Source organism: Lycium barbarum, chromosome 1 (genome assembly GCF_019175385.1).
Source record: "Lycium barbarum isolate Lr01 chromosome 1, ASM1917538v2, whole genome shotgun sequence".
NCBI classification, from domain to species: Eukaryota; Viridiplantae; Streptophyta; class Magnoliopsida; order Solanales; family Solanaceae; genus Lycium; species Lycium barbarum.
In genome coordinates this window covers 20,383,990-20,395,455 of record NC_083337.1, presented here as the reverse complement: position 1 = coordinate 20,395,455, position 11,466 = coordinate 20,383,990, and the positions used below count along the sequence as shown (strand labels likewise).

The following is an 11,466-nucleotide window of genomic DNA, read 5'->3' as shown; positions in this document are numbered from 1 at the left end:
ACAAAATATTATAGTTAAATAAATATTTTTGCTTCGGGTACAAAAAGTTATGGTAATAGTTGACTTAGTAGCTACAATTCTTTGTCATGATGAAATAATATAGCCACAAATTTATTGTTGCGATAAAATTCTTAGCTAATCATTATTTTTTGCCACGAGTTAAAATTTGTTATAGCAATAGTAATCTTTGGCCACATTAATTTTTCTTACAATAAAATTTGTCATAAATATAGTAATAATAGAATCACATAACTAGTTGTAACAAATATATATAGTTAGATGAATAGTTATAGAAATATGCATGTGTGTATATGTGCTTTCTTAGAGAATTCACATTCTGGTAGGTATAATTACTTGCATAAGCAAGTTCTTATATGTTATCATAAAATCAAATATGCATTAAACCAGTATATAAATTGAAGACACAAATTCATAAAAGTGTAGAAATTAAATTAAAGAGACAATTTTTATGATAAAATCACACAACACGAGAAATAGATATAATATGCTCCATGATTAGGACCTCTTCTATCGAACAATACCTTTATGGAGCTGTAACAAAATTTCGTAGCTAATTATTAACTTTTGTCACAAGTTAAACTTACTATAGCAATAGTGACCTTTTATTCACGAAAAATTATTTAAAATAAAATATTATAACTAAATAAATATGTTTGCTTTGAGTACTAAAAGGTTGTGACAATAATTGACTTAATAGCTATAATTATTTTCATAGTGAAATGATATAGCCACAGATTTATTATTATGCTAAAATTCATAGCTAATTATTATTTTTTACCACGAATTCAAATTTGTTGCTGCAATGATAATCTTTTAGCTATATTAAGTATTTTTTTTTATGCAATTGAAGTAACCACAGTATTAATACAATCATAACAAATTAATTGTAACAATTTTGAATAGCTAGATGAATAGTTATAGAAATATGTATGTATATGTGGAGAGTTTTCTACGTTTTGATAGGTATAATTGCTAGCATAAACAAGTTCTTACATGATATCATAAAATTAGAGGGTGAAAAATCATTTGCGTCACCCAACTTTGCTTTAAAAATCAAACTCCCTCAACTTTGAATAGTAGACATTCCTCTCCCCCGACTCCTAATTGAACTTTCTAAATGCCTATTTTACCCTTGTATTATTAACCTTTATCTTTTTTTTTACTTCTTAACTGGTTTTTTTAATCTATGTATCAAATTTTCTATGAGAAAAATAAATATTATTTTCAGACCAAAAAAGAAAAGTGAGAAATATTAATTGAATATATAATTTAGAGACGTTTTATAATGAAATAAATGAGCAGAATAAAAAGATAATTTTATTAATAATAATCCAACTCTTATCTATTTATTCAAGTGAAAATGCAAATATATTTAATGCAGGTAATATAAAAATAGGAATATATTTTATAATAAAATTCTAAAAAATTGCCTATTTATGTTGTAAATAAACTTCAAGTTATAACTTAGAAAATATTTCATTATTGATAACCAAAATTCGTCTATCTATATAGACAATAGAGAAAAGAAATAATTGAAACATGCATATATACATGCCTACTGCATGTAATACCAAAATAACATTAGATTTTCCGGGATTATTCTACTTATAATATTAATGAGCTTAGTAAAAATTACGTTACCCAACTTTGTTTTAAAAAGCAAAATCCCCCTCAACTTTGAACAATAGACATCTCCCCCCCCCCCCCCCCCCCACACACACACACACACACAATACACTCCTAATTGATCTTTCTAAATGCCCCTCAACTTTGAACAATAGACATCCCCCCCCCCCCCCCACACACACAATACACTCCTAATTGATCTTTCTAAATGCCTGTTTTACCCTTACATTATCAACCTTTATCTTTTTTTTTTACTTCATTAAAAAACTGGTTTTTTTAATCTATGTATCAAATTTTCTATGAGAAAAATAAATATTATTTTCATACAAAAAACAAAAAACTGAGAAATATTGATTGAGTATATAAGTTAGTGACGTTTTATAATGAAATAAATGAGCAGAATAAAAAGATAATTTTATTAATAACAATCAAACTCTTATCTATTTATACAAGAGAAAATAATAAGTAATAACAACTTTACAAACATATTTAATGTAGGTAATATAAAAATAGGAATATATTTAATAATAAATTTCTAAAAAATTATCTATTTATGTTGTAAATAAATTTCAAGTTATAGTTTAGAAAATATTTCATTATTGACAACCAAAATTCGTCTTTCATTATTGACAACCAAAATTCGTCTATCTATATAGACAATGGAGAAAAGAAAGAATTGAAATATGTATATATGTATAAACATACATACACACGCCTATTGCATATAATACCAAAATAATAATTATAAAAAATAACATTAGATTTTCCAGCATTATTCTACTTATAATATTAACGAACTTAGTAAAAATTACGTCACCCAACTTTGCTTTAAAAATCAAACTCCACCTCCCCCCCCCCCCCCCTCCCCCTCCGCTCCCACCCCGATTGACCTTTCTAAATGCCTATTTTACCCTTACATTATCAACTTTTATCTTCTTTTTTTTTACTTCTTTAAAAAAAATGGTTTTTTTAATCAATTTATCAAATTTTCTATGAGAAAAATAAATATTATTTTCAGACCAAAACAAAAAGTGGGAAATATAGATTGAGTATATAAGTTAGTAACGTTTTATAATGAAATAAATGAGCAGAATAAAAAGATAATTTTATTAATAATAATCAAACTCTTATCTATTTATACAAGTGAAAATGTCAAGAGTAAAATGTATTGAATAAGGAGGGAGAATGTCTATTGTTCAAAATTGAGGAGTTGTTTAATTTTTAAAGCAAAGTTGGGGCTGTAAATGATTTTAGCTAAAATCAAATATTCGATTAAATCAGTAGCTAAATTGAAGACAAATTCATAGAATTAGTGCACAAAGTAAATTAAAGAGGAAATTTTATGATAAAATCACACAACATGAGAAAGAAATAGTATATGCCCGGTGACTCGGACCTCTTCTATCGAATGATACCTTTATCGAGCTAGTGTAGTCAGAGGTGTTCATCTTTCTATTCGATTCAATTTTACAAGCTCTTAATTGTAAGTTTAAAAAATAATTTAAATAAATAGGAGGTTATATCTATTAAATTTGATTAATTATTAATATCGAATTAAAAAAAAATCATCTTTACTAATCTAAACCAAGATCCATCTTGATCAAGTGCTTCGAGAATTGTTATTTAACTCGAACCTATTCTATCGGAACAATATATTTTAGTGAAATTATAGGTGTTTACCGTTTGATTAGAATAAATCCTACTTGTAAAGTATGATTTGAATAAATAATGGTTAGATGTAACCAATGATTAAGTAATTATATCAAATTAATAAGTGTTAACTCCAAACAATGTTCAATGATTAATAAATTATAAACTAAAACGGATAAATTTAATTACTTTACATCAAATTACAATGTATTTTTATTAAGAATTTTTTTAGCTAACTTCTTTTTATTGTTCTAATTATTAAGATTTAGGAGGGAAACATGATGAATTCATAACAGTTTCCCTCTAAATTATGAAATTAATAATGATAATAAATAAATAAATAAATTTGTGCCTAACTTTAAAAAGAACACTAAATTAACAACACAAAAACAAAGACAAAAAGAGTTTCCTCCAAATTATTTCCCTCTAATTATTTTATGCCTAAAATCAAAGCTTTCTTTTCCTATTAAAGAGCCAAAACCCTACAAAACTAAGCACTCAAAAGAAAGGTGCCGTCACCAATCTTCAAATTTCTTTGACTCCACAACTAGGCCTTTTAGCCTCAACTTCAACTAATCTCTTTTATGATTCAGAATTGAATACGCCTATGAATATTTGTACCCAAAAACTTGTTCCATCTTTTGTGACCCACATGGGTTAGGAAACGTGGACAGATTTTTTGTTTAGCCAAGGGCATGGAGTTGCGGATCAGGAAGAGGTACTATTCTCGTTCTTGTATATTTTGTTTTTTTACTTCTTGTCCAATGCACAATTTTGTCAACTCAAAGTATTAACTTTTGTTCTTGAATTGTATGTTTATTTTTTGTATAATTTTATGCATCTTAGAATTATTTTATAATTCGAATTATGCTTGCAGCTCAAGGTCAACAATCAAATGACGCAAATCTAACTGTAAGTAATTTATTTACATTTTCTTATTATTAATCTAGTATATATGTGATTTCTCTAGAAAAATATTCATATTAACAAATAAATTTTAATTTTTTTGAACGAAAATACTTTATTGTAGCATTATCTTTTTTGTTTTTTCAATTGTTGTTGCAGCTTTTGGATGAGTGATGAAAGCATCAAAATCGACGAGGACATGAATAATCGTTCTTTTTTCTGGTAAATATATCGATATGTTTGAATAGACTGACGTTTCACTATTTTAAATAATATAGTTGAACCTTTATTAAGTCTTTTTTTCTAATATATTGCATTTATTACGTAACTAAGCATATTCTGCTAACAATAATTGTGGTAAAATTTTCAATTGGTAGCTATGAAATTTTTTAATTCGTAGCTAAACATAAATATAATTGCCACGCAAATGAGAACATGGACACACATTTTTATTTCCATAGCAAATTAAGAAAATCTTTTGCTACAATTTATCCCCCGTGACAAAAAAGTATGGAAGTTTAGCTATGAGTTTTTGAATTCGTAGCTAGACATATATACTCCTATAATTGCCACGTATCAAGAACATGGCTATGGATTTTCACTTTCCGTAGCAAATGAAAGTTCTTCTTAGCTATAAAGCTATTTATTTCATGGCTAAAGGTTTGGATTCTTAGCTACATAAGAAAATATTTGTGGCAAATACTTTAATTCATAGCTATGAATTTGTTAATTCGTGACTAAACATGAGTATTATTGCCACGAGACTAAGCTATAGAAATAGCCATAAAATTTGTGCTTGCATAGCAGAATTAAATATTTTGCTACGATACAACAGCTTGTGGCTACAATATGAAGATAGCTACAAATTTTGTTCGTTGAGGCAAAAGAATAAAATTACGTGCTATAAGTATATTTTTCGTGGCAAGAATTTTCTGCCATAGTAGCTACAACAGATTTTTTTTTTGTAGCAATAAGTATAAGTCCTTAGCCACAAACCATGTAAAGTTCGTAGTTAACGCTACATTTTGCTACGAATGCTACGGAAAAAAAAATTGTGGCTAAAGTGTTTAGCCACGGAAGATTTCATATTTAGCTACAACATATTTTGTAGCAATATATGCCTTGTGTTGTAGTGTGCGTCAGATCTGACCGCTTGGGTCGATCTGACCGCATGTGTTGCTAAATCATTAGATCTGGGTCGTTGGTTTTTTTATTTATTGAGTATTTGGTTTGGAAGATGTTTCATCCCACATCGTTGTTGTTGGTTTGGTTGAACTTTTGGGGTTCTATAAATAGAACCCCACTCTCACAAAAAAGAGGAGGTGGGAAAAAAGAAGGAAAAATAGTAGAGAGGAAATAGAGGAAAATTGAAAGTGAAGAAGTTGGAAAATTTCGATTTTTCAAAAAGCTTCTTAGTAAAAGAATTTTTAAAACCTTGACTGAAATAGTTGGGTTTTTTCGGTTAAAATATTTTTCGTACTTCATTTTTATTTTTTGTGTGGCTGAGTTGTTGAGGTTTGAAAGCACAAAAGCTCCCAAATTCATTCTTTTCTTGGCTGCGCACACAAAAGGTAACTCCTTATTCATTTTATTTTGTTATTTAGAGTTTTGCCAGTCTAGGTGTATTTACATTAGTTAGACTGCTTTGATGGTTTGATGCCTGTTAATGTTGTTTCGTATTGTTAAAGATTGGCTTATTTGATTGTGTGCTTAATTTTGGGTTTTACTTGAGGCAAACACAGTAGAATTAGTGTGAATGATATGTTGAAATACATTAGGAAATAGGCTGTTTGATCTTCCTATTGGTTTGTTTTTTCATGTGATTCTGATGTTCCCATGTTTACGGTGAAAGGGTGTGGTTGAGGTTCTTTGAAAAATCTGCTTTTCCTTTCTGTTCTTTCTTGAAGTCACATTAGTTTGTTAATTATAATTTTAAATAGAACAAAGGTAGTGAAGTTCAACTCATCTTCCCCTACTCAGTCCCAGGTGTTGTTTAAAGCAGATAAGACAATTTATAGGTTGGTTTAGATGAACATGAATAGACTACTTGTAGTGTGTGCTTGTGTTTATAGTTAGAAATCACATACTTTTTTTGCTAATTAGTCGTGAACTGCCCTCCTTTGTGAAGCAAAGTCTTTTATCAGGATCTTCTTAACTATAAATGTTTAGCTCAAATAAGTTGATTTAGATGTAATTTCTGGTGTGTTCTCTTATTTAAATCAAATAAATACTTAAGTATAAATTGAATCTATGTCATGACCCAACACACTGGTCGTGCGGGAACCTACCATATTACAACCTAGTAGGTGAACCCTTATCAAATACACCCAACCCTTAAAAGCATACAACAACCATCATTAGAATTTTACCGAATTTAAAATAAACACTTTTTACAGACTCGCTCCAAATAAAATAAAAATCCAAAAAAAATCCCCGGAATCTAGTCTATACAGGTACAAGAGCTCCTAAATTACAAGAAGACAAAATAAATGACACAGCCTCCACCGGGAGTGAGATAGATGAAGCTGTAACAAGTCCGTTCAGCCAAACTCCATGTCCGAAGACCTAAACATGCATTCTCCCGTCAACTCTAAATGTCTATACAATTCACTAATCAAAGTCTAAATAAAGTAAACCATAACCTACCTTTTTGACGAACAGATATTTGATTCTCCATGAATTGCTCGTCTTCTTAGCCTTCATCCGAATCCATAAGCGATAATATTCGTAGGGAAAGGTGGGAAGGAAATTAGAAGGGTTTCTTTTTCTTGAGGTCAATGGTTTTTCTTTCATAAGGAACCCTAGGAGTAGCCCTTGAGAGTCTTTTGTTGAAAAAGGAGAGAAAAATAGACTAAGTAGCCAAATTCGGGCTGCTGTTTCGCGTGGACCGCTGCGGCGGTCGCTAGGTCGCTATAGCAGTCCGCTTCGCTTCCCTAGCCCATAATTTCCAATCCTTTCCGAAATTAATTTTTCCCACTCTCAACCCTTAAAACATATCACGAGGCTTATTATTTACAATCCTTGACCTAGATTGGGCATGGATTCGAGAAATATTAAATAACGATCGGACGGGTCGTTACACAAAATACCAATTAAACTACCGTTCGTCCCTGAACGGGGTGGGGTGAAGTAAGGGTTACTATCCTGGGTCATATATCATGAGAAACAGGGTCTCGAGCCATTTTTATGGGGATAGAATGAACGATAAACAAAACAAAGCAAGAACGAAAATTTCCCACTGCCACCGCTATAGCGTCCAGCCGACCGCTATAGCGGTACCGCTGCAGTGGTCCAAGTGTCTCCCGCAGTGGTCATCGAGCAGAATCAAAAATTAAAAAGGGGGTGAACCCTCCCACTTCCATCATTCCCCCATAACTGAAAACCTATCCACTACCTACGTAAATATTCCCCACTTATACATTTTCTCAACCCCTCATCTCCCTTCCCACTCCCTTATAACCACCCTACCCCTTACCATTTACCAAAATTCTTACACAAAATCCTAAAAGCAAAGGTTTCTTCTATATCAAAATTTTCATTTTTCTCTTGCCAGGCTTGCAGATCTCCCCCCATTTCAAGGTATGCGCTCTCCTTTGCTAACCTATAACTTGTATATGGCCTTTTATTCAGAAATCCAATGCTTAACTTGCTAGATTAGGAAATATTTTAGTTTTCTAGAAAAGAGGGGTTTTTGGTTCTTGGGGAGGGTAGTTCCTTGGATCATGGAGGGTTAATTCATGTTCATAAAGTCTTATCAACATTTTATACTACAGATTTTCTGAACAGGGGGTTAGTTTTCATTTTGGGGGTGGGCGTCTTGCTATGGTGCACGTTTTTGTGTTGTTGTTCAAAATTTTGGTAACTGTGATAGTTGAAATAGGGTAGAACAAGTTATAAAACTCATACATGCTATCATACTACTTGAGTCTTGACAAAAACGGGGAAACCATGGTGAAAATTTTGGGCTTGGAACAGGGTTGGGGTAGGAGTTTTTTGGACTGGAGAAGGTGGACCGCTGTGGCGGTCCTTCCATCGCTACAGCGATACCGTTATAGCGGTGAGACCGTCGCTGGGAGCGATCCATCAGGGTTGGAGGTGGCCGCTATGGCGGTGACCTACTCGCTATAGCGTGCCCGCTACAGCGATCGAGCACCGCTATGGCGACGCCTTGGCTGCTGGAGCGGCCATTATACCGCTATAGCAGCTTCGCCATAGCGGTCCTACCACCGCTACGGAGGAGCTGCTTCAGGAAGATTTGGATTTTCGCGTTTTTCTCCTATTTCATGCATGGCCTATCACCGTTAATTCTTTTCACCACACTATTCTAACTCTGCTTTTCACTTTTTCAGGCTAACTTTCTTACTTTACTATGGCAGACCAACAACAATAATAACAACAACAAGGACCACAGGCATCCGCCGCCCCCCCCAAGTTCCCTAACCATGCTTGTAAGAGGCGTTACATGGAACAGCAGACCAGGGGCATGCTTCATGAACGGGCTTTCATTATGGATCGAGTTGAAGAGCTGGCCCCGAAATTCTACCAAACTCTACATCGCATTGGTTGGGGTCAGTTAGTCGAGGAGCTCGGGAATATCAATTGTAACTGGGTCCGAGAGTTCTATGCTATGCTCCCTACTGTGGATTGGATTGTTTCGGAGCCGCAGATTACCATTCGAGAGGTTAACATAAGGGTAGGTGCTGAGGCCATTAATTCTGTTCATGGGCTGACCAATCCTCCACAGGATAAACTTCGGGCCAAGGACGTTAAAGGTAACGGGCCGTGGTTGGTGAGGATGTTAGTACGAGAATCAAAGAGGAATAAGACTACTTGGGCTGTCTCACGTTTGGCTATAGAGAGCAGACACTTTACTCCTAAGGCCCGAAGGTGGTTAAACTTCGTTGCCCGGCGGGTTCGCCTTTCGAGCAATACTACTGATGTCACTTACCCGCGGGCCCTTATGGTGGATTGCATCATAGATGGTGTGCCCGTGACTGTAGGTATGCAGGTGATCGAGGAGTGGCGGGGTTTTATAGCCAAGGATGGCCCGAGCTTGATGTTTCCCTGCCTGATTACCAATCTCTATCGTAATGCTGGGGTGCCCACGGAACATGGGGACCGCTATGTGGAGTGCGATGTCGCTTTTGACCCTTTGAAGGTCAAGGGATCACAGGGCAGGGGAAAAAGAAAGAGGACTGGCTCGGATGACAGCGAGGACAGCGGTGGGCCACAGGACGGGAGTCAGTCACAGACCCTGGGTACTCTGGACCGCATGAAGGCTGATATGGCTATGGTAAGGGCGGCCATGATGGGGTTTGCACGACCTTCCATAGAGGCCGGGTCGTCTAGCAGCGCTACGGGTACTGGCTATTTTACTGCTGAGCAGATGAAGGTTTACATGGAGACCCAAACCAAGATGGGAGAGGCTGTGGATGCTTTGCAGGGAGCCTATGGATCTTTGGCTCAAGCCTACGTGGATCTTTAGGATGACTTGAACAAAGAGAAGAAAAGGAGCCGAGCTAGGGACAAGTTGTTCGTGAAGATGTGGAAGGGCATCAAGAGTCTTTTGAAGGCCCAAGTTCCGAAGGTGACTATCAGAGATGCCTCCCATTTCTCCTTTCTTAGCGAGTCCGGACTTGGCAGCGAGGACTCTAGTGACTCGGAGGATGGTGGCGATGGGCTAGCCGAGAAGTGGCTTAGAGATCCTTTCCCCTCCCCCTTTTATCAACTTTGATTAGCACTTGCCCTTGTAGGGATTTGATGTTTAGACAATTTGCTTGCTTTTTGCTTGTCTTGGCATGTTTGGATAATCCTTGTTTTTGTTGTTTTGGTGCGGGTGCCTCGGTTTAAGGGCGCTCGTAAGACAATTGCCCTCGCTGGGCGAATGTTTCTATGAATGTATCTGTCTTGGAAATCGATTTATTCTTGTTTTGTTGATGGCTACACAACTTGTCAGAACAGGGAAGAAAGGAGGAGGCTACTGGTCAGTTGGTACCGGTGTGACGGTCAATCGACCGCTGCAGTGGTACCACTATGGCGGTAAGTACACCGCTATAGCGGCCCTGGCAGAAATTCTAGGCCCGCTATATCGGTTCGAGGCCAGCTATAGCCATCCCGCTGTAGCGGTCCCCATACCGCTACAGCGGTGCTACAGTGCCAGTGACTGGATGTTTTTGTTTTTCCGGTATTCCAGCTCAGATCGCGTAGGGGTTTACTAAAAAGATTAGCGCGTAAAACATGGTTTCCACCTATGAGTATGAATGCAATATTAACTTCGCTAATGGTCCCAGAATAAGCACCCAGTCTAACACACTAACATCACTACAGAACTTTCACATGGTCACATAATCAATTATGCACCTACTTATAGAAGGTCTTCCTTGAGTCGAAATAAAGAGATACCAATTGGAATCGACAGATACCAATTAGCCCTCCAAGATACCAATTGGACTCATCCAAATACCAATTGGATCCATCTAAGAGATGGCGTACTAGGGTGGCATTATAGAATGAATGAAGAGAAACTTCTAGATGTCCTATAGCCTTTTGCAGATAGGTACGGACGTCATCGTACCATTCCACAAGACTCTACTGGACATTTGCTCTTGTACTTGTGAGACCGGTAACCTAGGCTCTGATACCAACTGTCACGACCCAACCCAAGGGTCGTGCAGGCACTTACCATATAACAACCTAGTAGGAGAACCCTTACCAAATACACCCTACCCTTAAAAGCATACAACAACCGTCATTAGAATTTTACTGAATTTAAAATAAACACTTCTTACAGACTCGTTCAAAATAAAATAAAAATTTGAAAGAAATCCCCGGGATATAGTCTAGAGTGGTATAAGAGCTCCTAAAATACAAGAAGACAAAATAAATGACACAGCCTCCGCCGGGAGTGAGATAGGTGAAGCTATAGGAGAATGTCCAATAAATTCACACAGCGAAACTTCAACTAAGACCTGCAACACATCTATACCCAGAAAGGGTGTAACAAGAGTAGTATCAGTACACCACACGTACTGGTAAGCATCATAGGTCGACTAAGATTAGTTCATGCAATATAATGTAAAGTCAACAAGATAAGCAGATAAGTCAAAGAAACTTCAGATTCTAAATGAAAGCTATTACAGTATCGCTCCTTACCTTTTCGCTATCGAAGTTCACTTCTTTTATCTCCAAGATATAAGGTATATTACTAAATCACAACCATTCCCTTCCTTTCATCCAACCTAGCAGCTCTCATCTCCCCGCTCA

The 11,466-nt window shown here is 35.6% G+C and overlaps 1 protein-coding gene and 1 long non-coding RNA gene across 2 annotated transcripts; both read left to right on the top strand.

Moving 5' to 3' along the window:
- Window positions 1-3,725: 3,725 nt before the first annotated feature.
- Window positions 3,726-4,816, top strand: LOC132633706 (uncharacterized). The gene is made up of 3 exons (XR_009579772.1): window positions 3,726-4,015; window positions 4,175-4,209; window positions 4,363-4,816. It is a non-coding gene; the product is annotated as an uncharacterized LOC132633706 (long non-coding RNA).
- A 719-nt stretch (window positions 4,817-5,535) lies between these two features.
- On the top strand, window positions 5,536-10,119 carry LOC132633603 (uncharacterized). Its single transcript, XM_060350165.1, has 2 exons — window positions 5,536-5,774; window positions 8,553-10,119. Exon 2 carries the CDS (start codon window positions 8,666-8,668, stop codon window positions 9,686-9,688), a length of 1,023 nt encoding a protein of 340 aa, XP_060206148.1. The 5' UTR covers window positions 5,536-5,774; window positions 8,553-8,665; the 3' UTR covers window positions 9,689-10,119.
- Window positions 10,120-11,466: the final 1,347 nt, after the last annotated feature.